Source organism: Saccopteryx leptura, chromosome 2 (assembly GCF_036850995.1).
Source record: "Saccopteryx leptura isolate mSacLep1 chromosome 2, mSacLep1_pri_phased_curated, whole genome shotgun sequence".
Lineage (NCBI taxonomy): Eukaryota > Metazoa > Chordata > Mammalia > Chiroptera > Emballonuridae > Saccopteryx > Saccopteryx leptura.
In genome coordinates, this window is record NC_089504.1 from 281,482,130 (window position 1) to 281,508,559 (window position 26,430).

The window sequence follows — 26,430 nt, forward strand, 5'->3', positions numbered from 1 at the left end:
CCATCACCATCCCTGCAACTCCTCCAGGGCACTCCATCTTTCTCTTGCTTGGTTCTTCTTTGCAGAGGGCTCAGTAGTATGTCTCCTTTTCCACCCAGCCTGTTAAAGAGATTGGGGATGGGGTTGCAAGGTGAGCATAAAAGGAGACAAAGGGGCTTGGGTGGTTGGTTGAGGCCAGGTGAGTAGGAGCCTGAGGAAGAGGGTTGAGGTAATTAGCTGTGAGCTGGTGGAAAGGGAGGGAAGAGAAAACCCAGTGATCTGGGTCACAGATTAGGGGAAAGGAAAGGCTTGTATTTTGCACAGCAGAGGGTGGGCAGAGACTAATGGGGGGTGAAAATGCAAATGTCCACATTGGCTATTCAGGTTGCACATGAGTTTCTAAAGGGGAAGGCTCCTATTGTTGCTGAGCAGAAATGTGGTCATGGAGTTGGCAGCTCTTGTAATCTTCCAGGAGAAGTCAGAAATTTGGATTTTATGTGAAGGCTCCCAAGTTTTAAATATTAGGCAATAAAAAAACACATCACCAGAGTGAGGGGGATATGGGGTAGGGGTTTGGAGTAAGGGTATAAAGAGGGGCAAATATAAGGTGACTAAGGTGACGAAGGATGATTTGACTTTGGGTGGTGGGTATACAACATAATCAACTGTTCAAATGATGTGGAGGTGTTTACCCCCAAATCTATGTACTTTTGTTGATTGATGTCACCCCGTTAAATTTAATTTTCTAAATAAGAAAAAAAGCAAACCACATACACATCTGCACAATATAGGGCAGGCTAAATCAAACACTACCCATGGACTGCTTTTGGCTTATAGGCCATCCTTTTTCAACCTCTAGAAAGGGATCAAAATGTTTTCTGGAGGAAAATACTTTGTTGATGCCTGGGAATCAGGAGGTCTTGTTTCTAGTGTCAGTTGTGCTGCTCCTTGCTTTATGAGCCTGAACAAATAAATTCACCTCTGTACTCTCTTTATCTGTAACATGCAGAGGTGGGGCAGGGGATGTGGAGGCAGAGGCGGGTTAAGGTCGGTTGAGGCCCCGGGCGCAGAAGAAAATATTGAGCCCCTTACATTGGAAAAAAGTGTAAAGTTGGGGTTTTGCGGGGCCCTTCAGAAGTTGGGGCGCAGGGTGTGCACCCAGTGTGCCCCGCTGTTAAACCTGCCTCTGCCTGGAAGACCTTTCTAATTCTGATGTTCTGTGATTCCAGGTGGAAGGTGCAGCACCTTGGAAACCACCTGTGCCTTAGGAAGGAGCAGAAGCTGAGAGAAGTAGGGTGCCGGGAACAGGTTCCACAGAGTCAGGCTCCTAGGACCTGGGACCCCGGGATTGGAAGGCACTGAAGAAAGGAGCAAGGCTCTTTAGTTGAAATGGAATTTGGGTTGTGAGCCCTGGAGGGCATCCAGCAGTGGGGGTCGTAGTTGCTGGGGGTTGAGGTGAGGTGCAAGGTGCTTACCGCCGGGATATCGTCTCAGGATGAGCTTCCGGACCTCATCATAGATGAAGATGAGAAGACTGTAGGGAAAGGCGCAGAACCACCAGGTGACTCTGAAAGAAGTGTGTGCGGGGGGGATGTTAGGAATATTAGAGGCTGGTCATATAAAGGAGGATTTGAATGAATTAGAATTTGGATCCTGGAAGATGCTCTTTTAAAGAAGCACTCACTTTAGCGGGTACATACGGAGGGCCACACCCATGCCTGGGCAGTAAGATAGAAAGGCAGCCAGTGCTGTCTCTTCCAGGAGCCCAAAAATCAAAATCTTGTTCCTGAAAAGGCAAAGAAATGAGGGTAGGTAGTATTTGAAGGAAGGGCAGGAAGGGAGAGATGCAGGGAGACCCTTGTGGTGGAAGGCAAAGACACAGGAAGGAATGCCAGGGGAGGGTCATAAACGACATCTTCCAGTGCCCTCTGCAGACACCTCCTCATGATGTATGTAATCCAAGAAAAATTTTCTTTACTATTTATCCTTATTCATTTTATCCCTTATTGTTGTCTCTTTTATGTGTTGAGTGAAGTGCTCTGTTCTGGAAAACAGAGCTTAACATGAGCTTCCTTCTGGAGACATGAGACCTGCCTTCAGTCAGCTTATAATCTTGTTATTGCTCCAGGAAAGTGGTCTGTGGAAGTGTCACCTCCCCAACAAAATGCCTTGAAAGCTCCTTCAGTTCAAGGCCCACCTATGTCTTCTACATCCTCTTATCTCCCACAGACCCTGGTAGCTGTTGGTTGTAGATATTCAATAGAGAAGAGAACATTAGCAGAAGGAAAGCTCACTGAAGAGTAAACGAGTAATATATGTTTACTATGTCAGAATTGAGAAGCAAAATAGAATAAAGTTCTGAGGGCAGTTTCTGGAGTCAGACAGGTGGCATCTACTCCCAGAGCTGCTAGCTTTTGGTTATAAGTAATGTTTCTTTACTTCTCTGAGCCTTGTGTTCCTTCTCTGTAAAATGGAGATATTACCTTTATATTGTAAGATTGCTGGGAAAATCACGGGAAATATTGCATGGAAAACTCTCAAACATGGGAAGTGCTCAGTCGTATTATTACTTAACCTTTTATAACCTTGTGCTCTTTGCCTCTTTATGGCTTTTAAGCCAGTGATTCCAAAACCTTTCACTAACTAGAGACCCTCTTTTTTTTTTCTATAAAGGCCACGTTTTAATTAATTTTTGTCTCGCAAGCTGCATTCGTTAATAAGTAGTGACTATATTCCCTATTTAAAATTAGACATATATTCACTGTACTTCATACCTAGGCTTCTGTCTAAGAAGGACACTTTGGTGAGTCTGGAAACCTTCTTAGAGAAAGGTGCTTGACTTCCATAAGCTTTTTGAACGGTGGAAATAATATCTCAGAGGACCCCTGAGGGCCAAGGGACCTCAGGTGGGGCCTTGAGGTGCTGAGGTCGAGCCTCTCGACCAAGTGACTTGCTGGTATCAGTACTCCCTCTACCCAGCCTGACTTTTGTTTCTTTTCCGTTTGCCTCTTGGGTGGGCTGTATTCAGCTAGTGATGTTCCCACCTTCCTGTGCCCCATGCACTGCACAGTAAGTCCCAGCTCAGAACTAGACCCATTTTCTTGGACTCTCTGCTCCTTGTTCTCTTCTCACTGCATTTTTCCCACTAAGTGTTTTTAGCTCACTGGTATCGCTTTTCTTCACGTTACCTTTATTTACCTAACAGACTTTTCACTTTTCTCTCCCTAGGCTTTTAAGTGCTATTAACTTCACCAGAGTTTTGGCATCTTTTATTTATTTTTCCCATACTAAGAAATTGTGACAAAACTCATTTAGAATAAAAAAAGACATCTCCCCCCACACACACACACACAAAAAAACCCATACCTCATTTGGGGAATTGTGCTTACTGCTTCTAGTTGAAGAAAATAAAGAGAACAGGAGTGATACTTTCAGAATTTATCACCATCCCTGCTACAGTGACTGAGTAGCTATTGAATTCCTCACAAGTGCCAGACTGTAATAGGTGAGCCCCCCAGTGCAGTGGCTACGAGCTTGGGCTTTAGAAGCTGACTTGTGTTAAATCTTACTAGCTGGATGACCTCAGGCATGTCATTTAACATTTTTTGAGTCTCATCCACAAATTGAAAACAATACCTACCTCAAAGAGCCATCCTGAGGTTAAACAATGTCTTTGAATCACTTATCTCAGTGACTGGAACATGGTAGCTCACACTGTAAGGAGACATTGAACTTGACCCTGAGCAGCTCAGAGACCCCATCATTACCACAGGGCAAGTACTTATATACTAGAGTGTAGGAGAGCATGCAGGACCCTGTCTTTAGGGCTGGGCAAAGAGTGAGGATGGGAGTCTCTGGAGTACAAGATAGAGGAAGGAAAGAAAGACAAAAAAAAAAAAAAAGAAGAAGAAGAAAGGAAGTAAAGGAGGAAGGAAGGAAATAAGGAAGGAAAAAAGAAATAAGGAAGGAAGAAAAGAAGAAAGCATGGGGAGAGAAGATGAAAGGAAGGTAGAAAGAGACCTTAACTGAGTACATTTGGGAACAGAATAAAACTCATCAGAAATATATCACTCCTTCTCTCGTCTATTTAAGACATGACTATGGATATACAGCTGGTAACTAAAACCTTATGGTCCCCCAGCAGAACTGGGCCCAGGGAGTTGAAGTGAACCTGTGTGAGTGTGTCCAGAGCCCTCCCTGCCTAGGCAGGTGGGTGCCTGGCAGGGTAGGCACTCACTTCATGCCCTGCTGGAAGACTGAGTTGCGACGGGTCTTGCAGATGATGAGGTCAGCCCACTGCACCACCACGATGCTGGCGAAAAAGGCTGTGTGGCAGGTGAACTCCACCACCTTCCGTTGTTCGTAGGTCTGGGGGAAGAGCGCAGAGAGGTAACAGTGTGAGAAGAAAAGGCAGGACCAGAGTGTAGCACAGTTCAGGGCTGTTGTCAAACCCTGGACACCGAATCCACACTTAGCCCCCAATTCCAGTTGGCCACTGCTGATCATCTCTGCCAGATATTTCTTATTCAATTTTAGTTTTTCCTTTATTTTTTCAGCTTTATCAAAGTATAATTGACAGATAAAATTGTAAGATATTTCAAGTGTACACTTGGTTATTTGATACACATTCACGTTGTGAAAGGATCCCCCCCCCCCCATCAAGTTAATGAACACATCATGCCAGGCATTTAGGCTCCTCTTTCATACACATGTTTGCCACACCCCGTCCCACTCACCCACTCCTGTCCATAGCTGTCTTCCAGGTCATTCGTGGACCGGTCATCCCAGTCGAGGCGTATTCCCAGCAACGTTGATGGCAGGAACCCATTCTCTGCCAGGATCACGAAGTAGGCGAAGAAACCGCCCAGTGCCTGGATCATCCCTGAGCGTCAAGGGCAAAATGTAGGGCCTGGTTCAGAGAAGGAAGCTGGCTGTCCCTGACACTGGGAGAACTGGCCTCTGTCCTGAACTTTAAAAGCCGGGGAAAGAATTCTCTGGGGTTCTCTCCTGAGCCCCAGGGCCCCCCCACACCTATCTGTCCGTAGGCCATGCTGATGAGCCTTTCGTTCACCAGCTTGTCTGTCTGTGGGTTTCTTGGCTGCCGCTTCATGATGTCACTCTCAGCTGCTTCATAAGCCAAGGAGATGGCAGGGACCTGTGTGAAGTGGGGAGTGGTGGAGAGAAGGGCTTTGGAAGTGAGCCCTGAGCTTGTCTTCTCTCTAGCCAGCACAGCCTAGTCAGCTGCTTTTTGTCCCTCTCTCTTTCCACCAGCTGCCCATCCCTACCCACTGCGCCATGTGATTGCTTAGTCTGTCTCCTACTCCAGCCCTTGGCCTCACCATGTCTGTGCCCAGGTCGATGCAGAGGATGGTCACGGTGCCCAGTGGCAGGGGGATGTTGGCAATAATGAAGAGCAGGAAGGGGGTGATCTCAGGGATGTTGCTGGTCAGGGTGTATGCGATGGATTTTTTCAGGTTGTCAAAGATGAGGCGGCCTGTGGGGAGTTTCTGAGGGCATCAGGGAGGTCAGAGGGACCATTCCCCACCCCTAGCCATGGAAGTGTGGCTGCTCGATGTCTTGAGCAAGGAAGGTTTTGGGAGGGAAGCTAATACTGGCAGTGGATGCCTGCCATCTGAGTTGACTCTGTGATTGGGGTAAAAGGCACAGGAAGTAGGTGTGTGGGCATTAGATGTCCTGGATGCCACCCCACCCATAGCCTTCTTACCCTCCTCCACGCCGGTGACAATAGAGGCAAAGTTATCATCCAGCAAGATCATGTCAGCTGCCTGCTTAGAGACGTCAGAGCCTGAAATGCCCATGGCTATGCCGATGTCTGCCTTCTTCAGCGCCGGGGAGTCGTTCACGCCGTCACCTGTCACTGCCACGATGGCTCCCTGGGAGAAGGTACAACCAAGCTGGAGGGTGAAGGCCCCGCCCTGCACAGACCCAGCCCTACCTTCCACTACTTTGCTCACCTGCCTCTGACAGCCCTCCACAATGATGAGCTTCTGCTGGGGAGAAGTCCGCGCAAAGACGATCTCCGTGTGGTTCCTGAGGATCTCGTCCAGCTGCTCCGATGTCATGTCTTTCAGGTCAGAGCCATGTACCACACATGCCTTGGCCTCCCTGGAGGGCAGGGGCAGAGGCTCTGATACCCAGCCTAGCCAGCCTGCCACCCCTTTTCACTGCTGCTGGGGCTCTAAACTTCCACCGGGCCTCATCCTCCTCTCCCTCAAAGCTCAGGGACCTGTTTTTCCTATTTCTCTGTCTGAGGAAATGATGTTAGATCCTCGCCGTGCACATAACCACAGTCAGTACAGTTTGCTAGGTGTGTGCTCATTCCCTTAGACGTACTTCATTGCTATAGCCACCTGAAGTGTAGATAGGATCTTAATTTTGTAGTTGAGAAAATGGAGGCTTAGGAAGAAAAGGTGACATCTCCAAGGTTACAGAGATAAACAATGGCACAGCCTGGACACACTTAGGACTGAAGAGCCAGAGGAAAGGCCTATAAACTTCCCAGAGGTAGTATCCCAATGCCCCAGGGAAGATTCGGGTGCCCTGTGGAAGAGGACAGGTTGATAGAGGCAGGGGTTTCTGCAAAGGCCTCACCTGGGGTTGACTTGGCTGACGGGGATGTTAAGCCGGGCGGCAATGTCCTCCACAGTTTCATTGCCCTCTGATATAATGCCCACACCTTTGGCAATGGCTTTGGCTGTGATTGGGTGGTCCCCAGTCACCATGATCACCTTGTGGGAAGGAGAAAGAAGAAAAGGGCAGCAGTATTAAGCTCATATCCCCATCCCCAGTCCGTTCTTTTTTTTTTTTTTTTTTTTTTTTAGTGAGAGATACAAAGAGAGAAACAGACAGGAAAGGAGAGAGATGAGAAGCATCAATTCTTTGTTGTGCCACCTTAGTTGTTCATTGATTGCTTTCTCATATGTGCCTTGACCGGGGGTCTCCAGCTGAGCCAGTGACCTCTTACTTGAGCCAGTGACCTTTGATCAAGCTGGTGATCGTGGGCTCAAGCCAGTGACCTCTGGGTTCAAGCCAGCAACCATAGGGTCATATCTATCATCCCACGCTCAAGTCAGTGACCCTGAGCTCAAGCTGGCGAGCCAGCACTCAAGCCGGCGACCTGGGTTTTTTTGTTTGTTTGTTTTTTGTGTTTTTTTTTACAGAGACAGAGAGAGAGTCAGAGAGAGGGATAAATAGGGACAGACAGACAGGAATGGAGAGAGATGAGAAGCATCAATCATTAGTTTTTCGTTGCGACACCTTAGTTGTTCATTGATTGCTTTCTCATATGTGCCTTGACGGTGGAGCTACAGCAGACCGAATAACCCCTTGTTGGAGCCAGCATCCTTGGGTCCAAGCTGGTGAGCTTTTTGCTCAAGCCAGATGAACCCACGCTCAAGCTGGCGACCTCAGGGTTTCGAACATGGATCCTCTGCATCCCAGTCTGACGCTCTATCCACTGCACCACCACCTGGTCAGGCGCAACCTCGGTTTTGCACTTGGGTCTTCTGAGTCCCAGGCTGACACTTGATCTACTGCACCACCACCTAGTTAGGCCCCAACCTATTCTTTTCCTAAAGTCAGGAAAAGGCACATGGTGGGGCTCATAGATCCCATTCAAAATAATGAAGGTAGAAGTGAAAGTGTGTGTGTGTGTGTGTGTGTGTGTGTGTGTGTGTGTGTGTGTGTGAATGGCTCAGGCGAAGAGACAATGACAAGTAGTGTTCTGGGGATCAGAGATGGTTTGCTTATATGGAAGAAAGTTGCCATGACAGAATAGCATGTGGAAGAGAAAACTCAAAGATTTCTTAGGAGTTTGGATTTCATGGGATATGAGACTGTCCGAGCTAGCTGGACCCTTAACAGCTTCCTCCTGTCACCTATGAGAAAACAAAGGCTTAGAAAGGGCCTGTGATTTGCTCAAGGTCACAGGAAGCCAAAACTGTGGTTTTCTTAGTGTCCAATATGATTGCTACAAGCCATCTATCTAACTGTCAGAGTAAGGATGACAGAGAGATAATCTTCCTTCCCTACCTCCCTGCCATGCTTCTATGATATGAGAAGGAGATGATTCCTGCCCTAATGATAATGTTTATTGTGTTTTAGAATGGATGGGGCTGGCTGGGAGGGTTGTCGGCATCTGAGAAGCCAGTTAAGAGGCTATTACAAGCATAAGGTGATCAGAGCTGGATTAGGATGTAACACTTGTGTTACACGGAGCACATCACATAGATACTAAAAAGGAAGCCTCTCCAGGCCTCACTGCCTTCTCTTCCGCCCTTACTACTCCACTGAAATTGTCCCCCCTCCAAAGGCTACATGGGCCTCTCAGCGGAAAAACAATAGCATCTTTGCAGTCCTCATCCTTATAGACTCACCTGAAGCATTTGGTATGTTCACTACCTCTCCCTGAAACCTTCTCTCCCTTGGCTTTCATGGACCCTTTATTCCTGGTTCTTCTCCATCCTCTTTATGTATTTTCCCACCCTCTTCAGGGAGGCAGCCGAGAAGAGTGAAGGAAGTAAGTAGCTTAGGAATCTGAAGGCTACATACATATAAATGCTGACCTTCCCCAGCTCGATGGCCTTAGACAAGTGCCTCCACTAAGCCTCAGCACACAAAGATGAGTCCTACCTTTCTCAGTTGTCGTGAAAAGTATGTGACTTTAGGTGGATGCATGATAAATGTTAGCTGTGTCTTATCACCCTCTACTGGTTCCAATTCCTCTACTTGACCTTAACTTTTGGTGTGGCCCAGGGTTTTATTCTCCACCTCTTTCTTGACCCATACTCTTTTCCTGCAATATTAAACATTACCATCTGTAATTGTTGAGAGTTTCACTGAGCTACTTCATGATATTGCTGCTTTAGCATCCATTTTGTTTGGCCAAGTGCCCTGCTCCTAGGCAATATAATAAAACATACTAGTATGTCTTTACTTTGCATTCATGGGCTAGTGGGATTGAAATTTTCAGTTCTAACCCTCTTTCTTGAGCTCTAAACCATATTTCAGCTTTCGCTGGAACATCTCTCCCGGGTGTCTTGCGGATTCTTTGAATGTAAGGTCAAATTGAACTCATTATCTCTACTTTCACCACCCCAACCAAGATTGCTTCTCTACTCTCTACCTTAGAAACGTCCTCATTCATTCAGGTTTGTCTCTATATCTTCCTCACTTCCCATAACCAGTTTAGTCACCAAGTTCTCAAAACATTTCTTGAATGTAAGAACTCCCGTTTGTCACTGCCCTTGTCCAGGTCATCATCCCTTGTCTGACCTACTGCAATAGTTTCTTTATTTATTTTTTTTTTGACAGAGACAGAGAAAGAGTCAGAGAGAGGGACAGATAGGGACAGACAGACAGGAAGGGAGAGAGATAAGAAGTATCAAGTCTTTGTTGTGGCACCTTAGTTGTTCATTGATTGCTTTCTCATATGTACCTTGACTGGGGGGCTATAGCAGAGCAAGTGACCCCTTGTGCAAGCCAGTGACCTTGGGCTCAAGCCAGCAACCATAGATAGGGTCATGTCTATGATCCCACGCTCAAGCCAGTGACCCTGTGCTCAAGCTGATGAGCCCAGATTCAAGCCGGATGAGCGTGCGCTCAAGCCGGCAACCTCAGGATTTTGAACCTGGGTCCTCGGCATCCCAGTCTGACACTCTATCCACTGCTCCACCACCTGGCCAGGCTTGCAATAGCTTCTTGTTTGCCTCCCTGACTCCAGTTCTTCTCCAACTCTAGGCCTTCCTCCATCTAAAAGTTATACCAGACCTGTGACACCTGTGGCTTTCTGTGGACCACAGGATAAAACCCAAGCCTGGCATTCAAGCAAAGTCCTTCCAACTGACCCTGGCCCAACATTTCAGTCTCAGTTTCCAGTGCTCCTCTGCCACCTCTCCCTGCAACCCACACACATACTTGGTACAGTCTAACCACACAGGGTACGCACTGTTCCCTGCTCTTCACATGCCCTCCTCTCTCTACTGCTTTACAAAACACTTGTCAACCTTCAAGACCCAGATCAAATATCATGCCCTCTGTAAAATATTGTCTAATTCTCTGCAGCAGAATTAACTGCTCCCTGCTCTGACTTCCTGTGGAGAGACTTTCCCTAGGCCTCTGTGATAGTTCTGATCATGGCAAGAGCCAAGGGAACATGCCTTCCGGAGAAGCAGGCTATGCTTGACGTAGCAAACCCACTTCTTACTAGCAGACTTATTTTGGGAAAGTTACTTACCCACTCTGAGTCTCAGCTTGCTTTATTTTTAAACGAGGGTAGTTAAGCCTACCTTAGAGACACAGAAATCACATATATACACATATATACAGACAATTCCTCTAGTGTGATGGATGAGAAGTAGCAGATCTCTTTGGTTTAAATCCTGGCCCTACCACTTACTAGCTGTGTGGGCTTGTGCATGTTACTTTGTGCCTCGGTCCTTCTGTGTAAAAAAAGGGGAAATACTAGTGCTTACTCATAGGGTTCTTATGAAGATTAAGTGAGATTATACAGGCTTAGTGCTAAGAGTAGTGCCTGATCCATATAAAGTCTCACAAAACAATTGGCTGTTTTTATTATTAGCGTAGCTGACCAATAGTAAGTGCTCAGCTACCCTGGTTATTATGATTGTTCTGTGGTTAATTGTAAAAAACACTTGTTTTCTCTGAAAGACTGAACTCCGGAGGCCAGGCTGTCATCTTTGAATCCCCAGTGCCTAGTACACAGGTACTACTGACCCTCAGTAGACAGGTACAGTTGAACTTAGGTGGTAACAGGTGAGATGTTGAAAGAGGAGGAGCAAACAGCTGCACCATACCTGGTGAGTAGCTAGGTTAAGGGGGGTGGTAGAGAGCTGTGTCTTTGGAACGAGAAAGTGAAGCTCCAAGATGGAAGGGACTAATGTCGGTAAGTTTGTTGAACTCCCACACCTTAAACAGTGCCTGATATGAAGTTGGTAAGCAATAAATAGTTGTTAAATGAAGAAAAATTACAGCACCAAGGAGGAAGTGACCATTGATAAGCAATTGCAATTGAATAAGAGACCATGAGAGAGGGGTGCTAGGTGGGATGAGTGTCGGAGCCAGGATACAGGGTTCTGGGGGAGTGAGTGGGTGCAGACAGGAGCCTGATAATCCCATCTAATGCTAATTCAAATGGCTAGAGAGAGTGGGCAGTAGTTGGGAGGGGTAAGGCACCGTATATCCAAGATAGTGGTGCCAGATCAGCTTGACGTCAGAATGGAATAAGCCATGCCAGGGAGAGAGAGGATGGGTGTGGAAGACTGGGCACTCTGAGCACAAGGGACAAGGGACGAGGGTGAGCTTTCCAAGGATGTGGCCAAGCTATCTTTGCAAATGACAGCTTCTCCTCTCAGTCGGTGAGAAGGAGATCACCGGGGTGGCCTGCGTGTCTCCAGGCCAGTAGCCCCTGCAGTCTCTTGACCTTCAGAGTGTGGAAGAAGAGGGTGAAGGGGAAGAAGTGAGGCTGGTACCTTGATGCCTGCACTCCGACACTTGCCCACAGCGTCCGGCACAGCAGCCCGGGGAGGGTCGATCATGGACATCAGCCCCACAAAGCAGAGCTTGTCCGTGGGAAAGTTCAGTTCATCTGTGTCAAATTTGAAGCCACGGGGAAACTTCCCAGAGGGCAGATTCAGTTGACAGAACCCTGAAGGAAGGCAGAAGGGAGAAGTGAGAGCCGCATGGTGGCTGCCTGAGCACCCCTAAAGCCCCTCGCCCTAAGAAAGCCACTGAGGCTTGGAAATCCCTTTCTCAGCCCTGCTCTGGGCTTCTGGACCCTCACCCAGCACTCGCTCTCCAAGTCCTCCCAGCTCCATGTAGGCGTTCTGGAAGGCGTCTTGCATCTCCTTGTCCAGAGGGATCTCCTTGCCCTGCACCAAGATGGAGGAGCACCGATCCAGGATGCGCTCTGGGGCCCCCTTCATCACCAGCACATGGCTCTGGGGGCTGTCTTCTCGCTCATGGATGGACAGCTGGAGAGAGAATGGGCAGCTACAGAGGAAGCCATACTTGTCTTACTAGCTCCAGTGTCCAGCACAGGGCCTGGGACAGAACAGAGGCTGGAAAGAAACCCACAATAAAATAATCCTTAACTCGGGCCCTGGCCAGTTGGCTCAGTGGTAGAGCATTGGCCTGGTGTGCAGGAGTCCAGGGTTTGATTCCCGACCAGGGCACACAGGAGAAGCGCCCATCTGCTTCTCCACCCCTCCCCCTCTCCTTCCTCCCTGTCTCTCTCTTCCCTTCCCGCAACCAAGGCTCTATTACAGCAAAGTTGGCCTGGGCACTGAGGATGGCTACATGGCCTCTGCCTCAGGCACTAGAATGGCTCTGGTTGCAACAGAGCAACGCCCCAGATGGGCAGAGCATCGCCCCCTGGTGGGCATGCCGGGTGGATCCCGGTCGGGCGCATGCGGGAGTCTGTCTGACTGCCTCCCCATTTCCAGCTTCGGAAAAATACAAAAAAATAATAATAACCCTTAACTCATCAACGCTTGCAGTGTGGAGAGGTGTTTGGACCTCATAGTCCCAACCCTGTAACCTGAGAGTCACTTCCCATAAAACATTCATTGACTCAACAAATATTTATTAAGACCAGTTTATGCAGGCACTGTGCAGGGGCTTGGTGGCTTTCTTGTCAACATTCCCTATCACCATACTGGCCTCAGTGGGTCTTTACCTCTATGGTTTACATAGCATGTGGCTGAGACTGTGTTCTTGGCATGTAACAGATGCCTACAAGCTGAGGGATACCCTAGGGAAATTTCAGAAGTATGTTTTCAACTGAGTAAAATGAAAGGATTGAGGGACTGGGACCAGAGGATGGGGAGCTGTGGGAAGAGGAGTTAATAGAGTGACAGGCTATTGTAAGGAATGAGGTTTGGGAGCTAAGCGTCAATGGCAACCAGACTCAGGGTGCTTTGGGGAATGAAGCAGGGGTGAGAGGACGTGATGCTCAGATGCCCCCAATTCTCATGTTGATGACTCCCTCTTGGCTTTGTGCACCCCCTCATTTCTGTTCATCCATTCTCCTGTCCCAGTGCCCCGACCAAACCTGGTACTTGTTGGTGGAGTTGAAAGGAATCTCCGCCACCTTGGGGTTTCTGTCCCTCATCTTCCTCACGGAACCACAGGACAGCTCAATGCACTTGAGCAGTGCTGACTCGGAGGCATCACCAGCTGTGTCACGCTGCCAGAAGAGAATTCAGTGTCACAGTGGGGCCGGAGAAGGATGGAAGACCAAGGGCAGAGGGCACTGAGGCCTTGGAGGCTGCCACAGGGAGTGAGAGAGGAAGCTGGGCATCAGCCAAGTGGGCAGTCTATGGAGACACCCCTGACTTTCTACCTTAGACACGGAGATGTTCTCTTGTCCAGCTTTGAAGACAGCACGGTTGCAGAGACCAGCAATCCGAGACAGGGCTGTCCACGTTGGGGATCGTTTGTCAAAAGTGGCCCCTGGGAGAAAATGAGGGAGAACCAGGACTTTGGCTCCTGTTTAGAGCTCTTACCCCTCCTCACCCGCTCTGCCACCCAGTGTCCTAGACATCCTCCGATCCCCTTCACCCCTCTGGGGTGCCCTATCACCAGACTGGTCTTCAGTGGTGTCAGCCTCATGGATCTGGTTATCAAACCACATGTGGGCGACGGTCATGCGGTTCTGGGTGAGAGTGCCCGTCTTGTCAGAGCAGATGGTGGAGGTGGAGCCCAGTGTCTCCACAGCCTCCAGGTTCTTCACCAGGCAGTTCTTCCTCGCCATGCGTTTGGCTGTCAGGGTCAGACACACCTGGTAGAGAGCAAGGAGAATACAAAAAGGTCAAGGCTGAGCCAGAGATGTCTATGACCTTACTCCAGAGCATGGCTCTCTCCCTCCTCCCTAGATGCTACTCCACAAACATGAGTGGGATGTAGGTGTGAGCAGATGAACTGAGATCATGGGTATATATTTAGGTGAAATATCCAGTATAAAGTTGACATTTGGAGCTCCAGAGAGGGCCAGAGAGGAGTTAGGCATAGAAATGAAAGAGTCACCCACACAGAATGAGCACTGAAAACTGGGTTCACTTAAGTGTGTTAGGAGAAGATCATAGAGCTGAGGCCTGATAATCAGTTTTGGAAAGAAGAAGAAGACATTTCTGGGGACAGAGGAGAGGAAAACCAAGATAATGACATGTCACCATGATCAATGAAAGAGGATTTCAGGCAGGTGGACAGCAGTATTCATTTCATCAGCAGAGTTAAGGATGAGGGCTGAGGAAAGGTCACTGGATTAGCTAGGTAGTCACTGGAACTTTCAGAGAGCCTTTATTTAAGAGTTAACCGGGATGAGCTCCAGATTATGGGGGGGGGAGGGGAGATGAATAGTATAACTGTGGTGAGAAGAGCTGACTATGACAAGCTCCGGGAGATAGACTGCATGCCAAAGTACAGCCCAACCTGAGATTTTCCAGACTCAACCTCTGAGCCACGTATTAAATGATCTTTTATAGACTCATACTCTAAGCAAGGTATTACATGAGAATCTGATATGTAATTTTATGGGCAATAAACCCCTAAAATAAGCAACAACAACACCTCAGCTTGACCACTCACAGTGACAGTGGCCAACAGACCCTCAGGCACGTTGGCCACGATGATGCCGATGAGGAAAATGACTGCCTCCAGCCAGCTGTAGCCCAGGATGAGGGACAGCACGAAGAAGGAGACGCCCAAAAACACAGCCACCCCTGTGATCAGCTGGATGAAGTGTTCAATCTCCATGGCTATAGGGGTCCGCCCAACTTCCAGGCCTGAGGCCAGAGTAGCTATGCGGCCCATCACCGTCCGGTCACCTGTAGCAATCACGATACCCCTGGCAGTGCCTGCAACACAGGAGGAGACATCAAGCTGGGTACCTTTGATCCCAGGAACTGAAGTCCTGTCCTACTTCCTGAGAAAGGAAAACCATCCCAGAATAAATGTATCAAAGACTCTGATCCCTCACTTGGCTTACTCTTTCTGCCTGAATTGCCAATTCCAGGCTAAGCATAATAGCAAATTATTTTCTCTTCCACTTGGGCCTGTGGAAAAGGGTTGCAAATAAACTCCAGGTTCAAACTGAGAAGATTCAATAAGTAAAATAAAAATATTGCTTGCAGTACTTCAGTAAAATCCACCTTCCACTTGTTATCCAAAAGCATATTATGAACACAAAGTAAGGCACTTATGGATTTTCCATGTAGTCTTAAGATTTTCTTTCTCAACATTAGGTATGAAAGTCCATGGAAGAAGCTAGGCAATTTCTGACCTTTATGTAGACATTAGAGGGGACTTTCGGGAAGGAAGGGCGGGACAGTGGGAAGAGTATGCATGTTGGATTCAGCCAAACCTGAGCTTGAATGCTTGTTTGAGTTCCTACTTAGAGATTGTTTTAATGATTCAATAACATAGTGATATAGTACACCTAGATCAGTGCCTAGCACATAGTAGGCACTCAACAAACATTAGTTTCATTCATTTTCTATACTCTTTTCAAAGCCAATTTCAGGGCAAGCACTGGAAATATTTTACTAGGCATTTTTAACAATTGTGGGAAATGTAGAGCAAACTTCAGACTCTCAGTACATTAAAAATTTAGGAAATTTAATGTGTGGTGATTTTCAATGTAATTCCAACTTGCTGAAAGGGAAGGAAAGCCCAAAGAAACATAATCAATCCATGGACTAGAAATGACAAGTATAAAAGGTGTGGAGGTGGGTGCAAGGCCTCCTCTGGCTCACCTCTGAGGTCTGTGGGCTGGTCAGGTTTCTTTCTCCCACCAGCTTTTGCTCCCCACTCCCTCTCCAAGTCAGCCCTGACTTGATTCACTGACGTGACCACAAAGGACACAGATTGCAGTTGTACTTGGACTCTAGCCACTAAGTGGGGGCAGTTCTGGGAGTGCCACTGGCCTTTGGTCATCTCTAGAACCCAGAACAGGGATGCAGCAAACTGGGTAACATAAGCATAATGATTTCTCTTGGTGAAATGCAGTCCTAGATATAGCCTGAAAGAGGGCCCAAGTGTCTGCGTGGTGTGGCAGCTTCTCCGACCCTCTCCCAGTCTGTGGCTCTGGTCAGAGCAAGGGCCAGAGAAGAAGGCAACTAGTCCTAGACCCAGGGGAAACAGAAGGCATCATTCAAGCCAAAGACACCCCGGAGTCAAGGCTGGCTTGGGATGTGTGTGAGTGTGTGAGCATTATGCGTTTGAGTGTGTGATGTGTGACATGGGCAAGTGTGTGTGAGTGTGAGTGTGTGTGTGTGCGTGTGCATGTGTAAGGGGGGCTTGGCTCAATACCTTAGGTTTTGGAATCCACTCAGTGTTAGGGTGGACAGAACAGAGATCTTCCTGTGAGAAGATTACTTTTACAGAGTTATGCTGTCCCAGCCAATATCCTGCTCTCTGGAGGGGACTATTTCTATAATATTTAGGGGTCCGCATCCCCAAATCCTCAATTCCCTCCTCTAGAGCAGAGTTTTGATGAGTAAGGACAGTCACAGCCCCGAATCCTGATTGGGGGCTCAGGGTTCGGACTCCTCCCTCAGTGGGTGCTGGGATGAGAAGCCACTCCCACCAGGCTAACTTCTCACCTTCCACACAGTTGGTAGAGAAAAAACAGATATTGCGGGTCTCCAAAGGATTCTCATGGGTAAACTCAGGCGAGCGAGTTTGGGGCTCTGACTCGCCAGTTAGGGATGAGTTGTCCACCTGGGGAGGAAGAAGGGAGGGTGTAGTCATCAGACTGGCAGACGCATTTGTGCACACACAGCTGTCTCCTGACTCCAACCACATTTAATCTCCATGACACGAGGGACAAAATTACACTTGTCCTCATCAGATATTTATAGCATTACTCAGTTATTGTCCCTGCTCTGGTTTGAAATCCTATCTCTTACTAACTTCCTATGTGACCTTGGGCTAGTTACTTAGCCAACAGAGCCTCCATTCATTCATCTGTAAAATGGGGGATCATTAATCAAAATCTATTCATTGCACAACTACAAGGTGCTAGAAGGTATAGACACAGGGATCTCCTGCTCTTCAAACTTCTAACTGGGTCCCTGTCAGCTCCATACCGCCTTCCTTTTAGACCAGCCAGTTGCTCTGGCATGGCCTCCTCACCTTACAGCCATGAGAAGAGATGATCCGGAGGTCAGCAGGCACACGGTCTCCACCCTTCACTTCCACCAGGTCTCCCACCACCACTTCCTCCGCGTTGATCTGCATCTTCTCGCCCTCCCGCACCACAAGGGCTTGCTGTGGGGAGGCCATGGGCATTGCATGAAGTCCTTGTCTCTACCCCTACCTTCCTTTCTGGCTGGTTTCTTACTTCTTCTTCAACTCCATTAAAAAGGAAGAGAAGCCCTGAACTCTTAGCTACAAAACTAGGTCCTGATGTGGAGAGCTAGAGGGACTTTTTCGTCCAAGCCTCCATCTCAGAGTACAAGAAGTTGAAAAGCGATAAGCTGGACCCTCCCAGAAACCTTATGCCCCAGTCTAGAGCCCAGCCCAGCCATCTACCTGTGGAACCATGTTCTTGAAGGAATCCATGATCTTGGAGCTCTTGGCCTCTTGGTAATAGGAGAAGCAGCCAGTGACAATGACTACAGCTGCCAGCACCACGCCCAGATATAGCTGGTAAGGATAAAGGGTTTGAGAGACCTGCTCACCTCCCAACCCTAAAGGGACACCTGCCACACGGGACAAGCATTAAATGCCACCTTTGTCTATGACTGGTAGTGAAAATGGTAGAGGAAAGTCCTTCTCTCTAATCCCCCCTCAATCTTCTAGTCCCCAACCTCCTAAGACTGGAAGGGGCAGGGAGAGTTCTAGGGAGTTTCCCAGACAAGAACTTCACTCTGGGGTGAAGACAGAGGTATGGCAGACAAGCCCACTTAAGTGTGAAGGAACAGAGACAGGCTTTCTCAATAATGAGTGATTGTGCCCTGGCCGGTTGGCTCAGCGGTAGAGCGTCGGCCTAGCGTGCGGAGGACCCGGGTTCGATTCCCGGCCAGGGCACACAGGAGAAGCGCCCATTTGCTTCTCCACCCCTCCGCCGCACTTTCCTCTCTGTCTCTCTCTTCCCCTCCCACATCCAAGGCTCCATTGGAGCAAAGATGGCCCGGGCACTGGGGATGGCTCTGTGGCCTCTGCCTCAGGCGCTAGAATGGCTCTGGTCGCAACATGGCGACGCCCAGGATGGGCAGAGCATCGCCCCCTGGTGGGCAGAGCGTCGCCCCTGGTGGGCGTGCCGGGTGGATCCCGGTCAGGCGCATGCGGGAGTCTGTCTGACTGTCTCTCCCTGTTTCCAGCTTCAGAAAAATGAAAAAAAAAAAAAATAATAATAATAATAATAATAATGAGTGATTGTGTGTGTGTGCGTGCGTGGTTGTGTGTTGGGGTGTTTATAGATACGCATAGAAGCTTCACCCCTTTTCAGCCTAAAAAGCACTGTGATGTGAAGGTTTAGTTCCCTGTCCCTCCCCCCAGCTATACTGGAGATTCAGGGTTAGAGGACAGTCATGGACTGCTCTAGGGCTCAGGCCTTCCAGCTCACATTGTCGTTGGATGGTTCATCTTCCATGGCAGCCTGGATGCCATAAGCCAGGAAGCAGAGGATGGCCCCAATCCACAGAAGGATGGAGAAGCCTCCAAAAAGCTGGCGACAGAACTTGACCCACTCAGGGGTAGTCGGGGGTGGGGTGAGGGCGTTGGGTCCATCCCGAGCCAGAATGTCCTGGGCTCTCTGGTTGGTGAGGCCCTGAAGGAGGCAAAAAGAAGTGGGGGAGTTTGCATCTGGAACCAATCTGGCCCCTCACCACTACCCACCCACTCTTTGGCAGGTAATAATGTCCAGATGAAGAAGAAAACCTCTTGGTTGGAAGGGATGAGAGACCATCAAGAGAGGTCACATGAAGGAAGTGTTGTTTGCAATGGGTGTCAGAGGCCTTGAAGGCTGAGGAGGAGTTTGAGTGCTGCCCTTTCTCTGGTCGTCACTGGATCGAGACACATTTTGGGCCACAATAATCTCCTCTGGAGGCAGCCTGAGGCTAGGAAGACACTCAGTTGGTTCCTCTCTTATCTCTCTTCCTTCAGATTCCCCACTTCACAAGGATTTAAGAAGAGTCCTCCATTATTGACCATCAGTGTGGCCCAGCTTCAGCAATCGCCCATCACTTCCCCGGAAAGCCTCTCCTGGCCCTGTTCCCTAGCCCAGGTTGATTCAGAAGCCCCTCTCTGCATCCCATGTACCCTAGGCATAATTCCAGAGCTGCACTTACCATATGGCACTGGAATTCTACGTTTGCATTCCTTTTTGCTACTAGACTTTGAGGCAGAGGCCATTTTTTATATATCTTTCTATCTGTCCACTTATTTATTTAGTAAATGTATATTGAGTGCTAGGCTCTATTATCAGTTCTGGGGACCCAGAGATGGACACGGCCTACAAAGTCCCTGCCTTGTGGAGCTTATGGTCTAGGGAGGTGACACACAAGAAATAGATATTAAGTGACAGAGAGTGAAAAGTGTTACTAAGCTAAATAAAGTAAGCTAAAGGAATGGGGGCATGAATTTTTAAAAGGGCAATCAGGGAAGGCTTGCAGGAGGAGGTTACTCTGCTACACTTGATTAATAATGTTTTTATTTTAATGGGTTTGGCAATCTGATTGTGTTGCATATTATTATTTTTTTTTAAAAAAACTAAACACTTGTTTTTTTGTGACAGAGACAGGGAGAAAGACAGAGAAAAGGACTGATAAGGACAGACAAACAGGAAGGGAAAGTGAGATGAGAAACATCAATTCTTCATTGCAGCTCCTTTGTTGTTCATAGTTTGTTTTCTCATATGTGCCTTGACCAGGAGGCTACAGCAGAGCAAGTGATGACCCCTTACTCAAGCCAGTGACGTTGGGCTCAAGCCAGCAACCTTGGGCTTCAAGCCAGTGACCTCTGGGCCCAAGCCAGCAGCCATGAGGTCATGTCTATAATCCCATGCGCAAGCCAGTGACCCCACGCTGAAGCTGGTGAGCCCACACTCAACCCAGGTGAACCTGTACTCAAGCTGGCGACCTCAGGGTTTCAAACCTGTGTCCTCTGCATCCCAGCCCAACACTCTATCCACTGTACCACACCTGGTCAGGCTAAACACACTCTTTTTAAAACACTTTTTCCCATTGATTTGAGGGAGATAGGGGTGAGGAAGGAAGAGAAAGAAAAGCATCAACTCGCTGTTACAGATGTTCCATTTAGTTGTGCACTCATTGACTGCTGCTGGTAGGTGTCCTGACAGAACATCAAACCCGCAATCTTAGTGCACTGGAAGGAGGCTTTGTCCACTGAACCACCTGGCCAGGACTATGCTACTTACTATTGATGTGATCTTGGGAAACTGCTCTTCTTATCTGAGTCTCCTTGCTCTAGGGAAGAGGTCCACAGCATGTATCTCTCAAGGATGTTGTACGGGTTAGAAGAGTGCATGTAAAGCATTTATCATGAGATTCATACAAACCAGGGCCCCAACATACTACTGTAAGAATAGTGATGTGTCACTCCAATTCATGTATGTCAGTACCATGAGAGGCTGTGTGTCACTGAAGCTGCTGGAGGGGGAGGGAGAGTCCTGCCTGGAGGCCCTCTGGGGCCAGCTGCTAAGCAGTCCTGGCTTTCAGGCGCACAGGAAAGAGCTGTAGACTAGGACGCAGGGAATCGGGGTTCTAATTCTGGCTCTGCCACCAACCAGTCACTGGGCTTGAGTTTCCCCATCTGTAGAGAGGGTTGCATTACATTGCAAGGGTCCCTTACACCCTGCTGCCGCATGGTTCTTTCACCTTCTTTGTGTCTTCCCCAGAGCCTCTCCACTCACCTTGGACAAGTCCACTTGGTATTTGCGGCCCAGCTCATCCAAGGACAGCTTGTGGTCATCCTGGGGAAGGGAAACTGGGTTACTCTGGTGAGGGAAGCTGAGTGTGTGTGTGTTTAGAATGTATGTGAGGTCAATGAGAGGCAGAGAGGTGAGGCGAGGAGCACAGGAGGGGAGGATGGGGAACAGGACTTCTCTGAGGGCACCAGACTGTGGGGCAGCTCTCCTAGCATGGAGGGCTCTGGGCCTCACCATGGCCACCTCCTTCTTCAGCTCATCCAGCTCCTTCTCTTTCTGTTTCTTCTTGCCGCCCCCATTCTCTGCAGTGGTGGCTGCAGGCGAGTACTCACGTCCAGCCTGCAGAAGGAAGGGAGAGCCCCGAGAGTCAGGGAGGAGAGAAGCTGGAGCCTCTATTCCCACCTGAAAGCAGGGAGCCCAGGCATGAGGAGTGGGTGCAGTGAATTCAAAGCAGTGATGTTCCAGTGGAGGAGAGGCGGGTGAGAGTGGGGGGAATCCCAAACCTTCAGTTTGCAAAGCTATGGACAGAGCTGTGGGGCTCTATGTTTGAATTTCAGGAAAGGTCCAAGGGCTCAGGACTCAGGAGTCCAATTTTAAGTTGTTTAGCAGTTGGATTTCTGCTAAGATTTTGTTTGCTGAAAGAACGCTGCTGCTAAATGCAAAACAAAAGAAACACAAACTTTAAAACCACCACCCCATACCATTTAGAATTCTGGAAGGGGTGGGCAGGGTTGGGAGGGTGGTGGAGGGTAGAAATTTCACCCTGTAGAAATGTCTTTGTGCCCACACCATGGCTACTTTATCCATAGAGGACTAGAGACAGTTAGGAAGTCCGTAGTTGGAGGGTCAGAGTGTGTCCAGAAAATGGAGACATGGCATTTGCTTGGAGCCTTCTCCACCCCGCTGGGCAGGCCTTTGGTAGAGGGGTTTGGGGCAACAGGCAATTTGCAAGATTTGAGGCAGCAAATAACAACTAGGTAATACGATAATCGGGCCCCATTTGTCCAAAAAAAAAAAAAAAAACCACCTGTCTCAGAGGATAAATCTAAAACTAAAATGCATGTAACTCTTCGGTCTGGGTCCTCTGGTGAAATCAGGTAAACATTTAAGCAGAAACCTCAGGAGACTGCCATTTCCCCCTCTCCTCCTCAGTGCCTGAGGTCTCCTCACCATTATCAGGTTTCCAGGATCCCACAGGGAACTTCTGGGGGAAAGGGTGGGAATTTCTCCCGTCAAGGGGGGGGCTGTCTTGGGGCGACAGGACAGGAGGGGGCTGGGAGGACCTGGGGTGGTCACGACAAGTATCTTTCATTCCCTCTTCCCCCCCAGGCCCCTGTCCTCCCCTTTCCCTCGGGATATGGTTCCCTTGTCACAGGAGCGGCTCGGTTACTGCCTCGGTGTGGGTGGGGTGTTCATGGATGAGCTTCACTATACGACGGTAAAATTTGTTTTTTTTTCCATATGGAATAGCTGGGTGGGATTTATGGGTAAGGTGTTTGCCCTTTTATAAAGTATAATGTACTTTTTTAAAAGTAAAATTTTCTTTTAGAGTAGTTGTAAGTTCACAGCAAAATTGAGTAGAAAGTACAGAGATCTTCCCGTATATCTTTATGCCCTGTGTGTAGTCTCCCCCGTGAGCAATAGGCCACACCAGAGTGGCACTCTTGTTTCAGTCTATGAACCTATATTTAACACTTCATTATTATCAAAGTCCAGAGTTTACCTCAGGGTTCACTCTTGGTGATGTACATTCTATAGTTCTGCACAAATGTATGATGACATGCATCCATCATTACAGTATCTTATAGAGCAGGGGTCGGGAACCGTTTTGGCTGAGAAAGCCATGAACGCCACATATTTTAAAATGTAATTCCATGACAGCCATACAACAACCCGTGTATGTTACACATTATCCAATAAAAATTTGGTGTTGTCCCGGAGGACAGCTGTGATTGGCTCCAGCCACCCGCAACCATGAACATGAGTGGTAGGAAATGAATGGATTGTAATACATGAGAATGTTTTATATTTTTAACATTATTTTTTTTATTAAAGATTTGTCTGCGAGCCAGATGCAGCCATCAAAAGAGCCACATCTGGCTCGCGAGCCATAGGTTCCCGACCCCTGCACTAGAGCTTCACCGCCTCTAGTGCCCTTGGTGCTCCAGGACAGTGCCTTGGTTTCCCCATCAGAGTCAGGAACCATTCCAGGAATGCAGCAGCTGCTCAGATCATAGAGAGGGAGGAGTCTGGCCAGTGACATCAGGATAGAAGGAGGTGTGCAGTGATTGTGGACACTGTGGTCCCCTAGACACTAAGGTGTGTATTTATCTCCATATGGAGTGTCCTTATGACTGAAGCAGCCCTCCAGAGGAGTGGGGAGGGCTGGCAAGGAGTGCCGCTTCTCACTCCTCCAAGTGACTTGAGAATTCACTTGGACTCACAAGCTCCTTCCTTGGTGGGACAGGGCTGAGGAATGGATGAAAGGCAAATGATCAGTCTGGACAAATTTCACTGTGGCCCCTGGAGCTTGAGTGAGGTCCTCATGGGTTTCAGGGTCAGGAAGGAGATGGGGGCTGGTGTGCACAGGGGAGGGGTGCAGCTGGGGCAAAGGAGCAGAGGCCTGAGAATTTCTGTACATTCAGATATAAAATAAAGTTCATGAAGCTTAGAATAAAATGCATGGTTTTTAAAAACTTGCCAGCCCACGCACTTTGGGCATGTGGGATGGTGACTGAGCTAGCAGCCCCTTGCATCACCCCCTTCCCTCAGCTCCCACCCTGTTCTCCTGGCACAAAGCTTGGAACACATGGCCCCTGCCTCCTCCCCCTGCCCTGGCAAGGATCTCAGCCTCTATTGCCAGGAACCTGTGGAGATCTGGGGCCAGCGGGCTACTCAGGCGAAAAAGAAAGAGAGGAAGCAAGGACCCCCCAACCCTCCCGGCCTGTTCTTCCCTCCCTCAACCACAAGTTGCAGTCTGGAGCTTGAATGCTAAAGGAGAACAGAGAGTTCTTTCTGAGAAGGCCAGAGGCTGGGACAAAGTGGGGGAAGCTGGAAGTTAGCCATGACTGCCCCCACCTCAGCCTCTCAACTGGCAGCTGGAGCAGGCTGGTTCCCGCCCACTAGTGCTGTCCCTTCCCCCAGCTCCCACACTGCCCCTCACGGCCATAGGGTGGTAGGGTGACAGTTAAGCATTGCTCTGGAGGAAAAAGGGGGAGAGGCAAAGTGAATCCCAGAGTGGGGATGCAGGTGGGGCTGCTTTTTGTCCTCAGGGGTTTTCTGGTAGGTTGAACTCCAAGCTCCAGCCCTGGTCTCCTCATTTCACCCATTCTCTCAGTCTAAGTAGGACCAGATCTTCTCCATGGCTTATTACTAGGGGTGGCAGGGAAGGAGGTTTCATGAATGCTTGGAGAAGGCACAGATCCTAAGCAGCCAGGGTCCTCAGAAGTCAAGGTCAAATGGCTTCCCAAGCAGGACCTCCTGAGCTGCATCCACTCTGTTCTAAGGTGGAGCAGCGAAGAGGGCTCGCGGTGGATGAGTGGAAGGTCACCTGGCCTCTCTTCAGAGGTCCTGTACCTCAGCTTGAACTCCCTTTCCTTTGGGGAACAAGAGATGCCTAGGTACAGCTGAAGGTCCCGAGTCAGCATACCTTCCCACGGTTGTCACCTCTTCTTCCGTGAAGCTCCCACCTCAGGAGAACTTGTCACAGACCCTCACACCCCCCCACACAGCGGCATTGATGCCCACGCATGCTTGGAGGCCTGTACGTTCTCAAATTTGCCCTCTGAGACACAAACACAGGTGCTCTTTTACAAATATCTGTATCAACTCCAACCTATGGAGAGCGCATGGTTCGCAGGCACGCACAGGCGTGCACACACACACTCACACACACACACACACATGCCTTCTATTTATAGCTCCCACCCTAGCTCAAGAACCCTGGTGTCCAAGCCTAGAGTTTTCCCAGCTGCTGAACTCAGTGCAATAACAAGTCCTTGCTTGACCCCTCCTGGACCCAAAACCTCCCCACAGTCCCACAGGCCCTCTCTTTCCTCAGCACCCCTCATGGCTGTGTGCCCTTGCCCTCTCTGCTCAGCATTGCGCAAAAGGAAAGCAGTAGGCACAGTGTGGAAAAGGACTGGGTCGCTTTTCTCCGTACAGAAATTTCACTTCCAAGTATCCAAGGCCTGGTGCCTCCCCATCACCTTCAGGCATGGCTGTTAACCTTCCTCTCGGCGTACCCAGTGCAGCAGAATATCACCGGCAGGGGTCAGTGACAGTGGGAGGCGAGGGACAGGCAGTTCTCACCAACCTCTGGGAAAGTCCTCAAAACCCATGGCCCAGACAATGCTGCCAGGAGTCCTGGAGGGGTGCTGAGCTGGGACCTGGGGGCACGTCACTTTTCCTCCCCGCACCCTGCACCCTCCCAGCTTTCCTTGGGACTCAGGGCCCTGGAGCTGGTGTCCAGAACTGCTTGGTGACTCAGGAGCGGTTGCTCTTCTGCTCCTCTTCAACCTTAAATTGGACCTCCATCCTCTCAGACTGGGACTCCCAGAAAAATGAATACTTTTAGGAGTGGTGAAGGCAGAAAGATCAAATATACCTTCAGCTGGGAGGCCAGGGGATGTGGTGAGAGAGGAGGGGCTGTATGGCTACAGGACAGAGGCTCAGATGTGGATGCGCTGGAGGGAAAGCTGGAGGGGGTGTGGGGCTGCTGGGGGTGCTAAGGAAGAGAGCACTCGGGCACGTGAGCAGTAGATCTATGTATGCGTTCGGAGCCAGGAGATGCTGAGTTCCAGGTTCAAACCACCCCAGCGGGTCAGCTTCTCTCTGCTCCTCCCTCCACATCTTATCTCACCTCATGCCTTCCCCCTAGCTTCCTCCAGCCTCCAGAGAGCCCTTTTCTCTCCCACAGAGCCACCCCTGCTCTTCGGGGATACTCACCCCACGGCCCATCTTGGGGCACAGTGGCTGAGGGGATCTAGACTGGACCGGTTAGCAGGAGAATTCACAATCCCACTCTGCAGTCGGGACAGCCAGAGACCCAGGCAACCAGACAGATGGCCAGCAAGAGGGTAGCTTTAAATAGGTCTCTCTCCCCCTCGCCCCGCCTTCCCCTCCTCTGGAAAGAAACGTTTGTTGAAACAGGATCCCCGAGGACTCCTCCCCTCCCGCCCCTTAAGCAACTGGCAATGGCAGTCAGTTTGTCCTGCTGCGTGCTGCCTCTCAGCCCCCTCCCATTGCCCTGGGGAGGCAGTACAGAGGAGCACGGCAGTGGGAATGTGCCCCCTAGGGACATGCAGAGGGGAGCAGTCCTCCTAGCATCCCAGGAGGGATGGTCTACCCTTCCTCTTGTTTTCCCCACAGGGAAACTGAGGCCAAGAGAGATTAACAATATGAGCTGATAGAACCAGAAGCCAGGTGTCCCGAGCCTACATCCAAACCCCCTGAAGAAAGAAACAGACTGTTCCCTCTATGGTAGAGGTTGCAGGGACACTGAAGCCAGAAAAATTAGCTAG

At 49.3% G+C, this 26,430-nt stretch overlaps 1 protein-coding gene across 1 annotated transcript; it reads right to left on the reverse strand.

Annotated features, from left to right (window-relative positions):
* On the reverse strand, positions 1-25,985 carry ATP1A2 (ATPase Na+/K+ transporting subunit alpha 2). Its single transcript, XM_066362053.1, has 23 exons — positions 25,856-25,985; positions 21,143-21,247; positions 20,894-20,953; positions 18,587-18,790; positions 17,551-17,664; positions 17,152-17,286; positions 16,620-16,737; positions 14,605-14,873; positions 13,600-13,798; positions 13,361-13,470; positions 13,070-13,204; positions 11,801-11,990; positions 11,490-11,665; positions 6,592-6,728; positions 5,955-6,105; positions 5,705-5,873; positions 5,319-5,473; positions 5,011-5,134; positions 4,716-4,861; positions 4,217-4,347; positions 1,664-1,765; positions 1,455-1,546; positions 1-99 (listed from the first exon to the last, which is right to left on the reverse strand). The coding sequence occupies exons 1-23, from the start codon at positions 25,865-25,867 to the stop codon at positions 71-73; spliced, it is 3,063 nt and encodes a 1,020-aa protein (XP_066218150.1). The 5' UTR covers positions 25,868-25,985; the 3' UTR covers positions 1-70.
* Between the last annotated feature and the right edge of the window lie 445 nt (positions 25,986-26,430).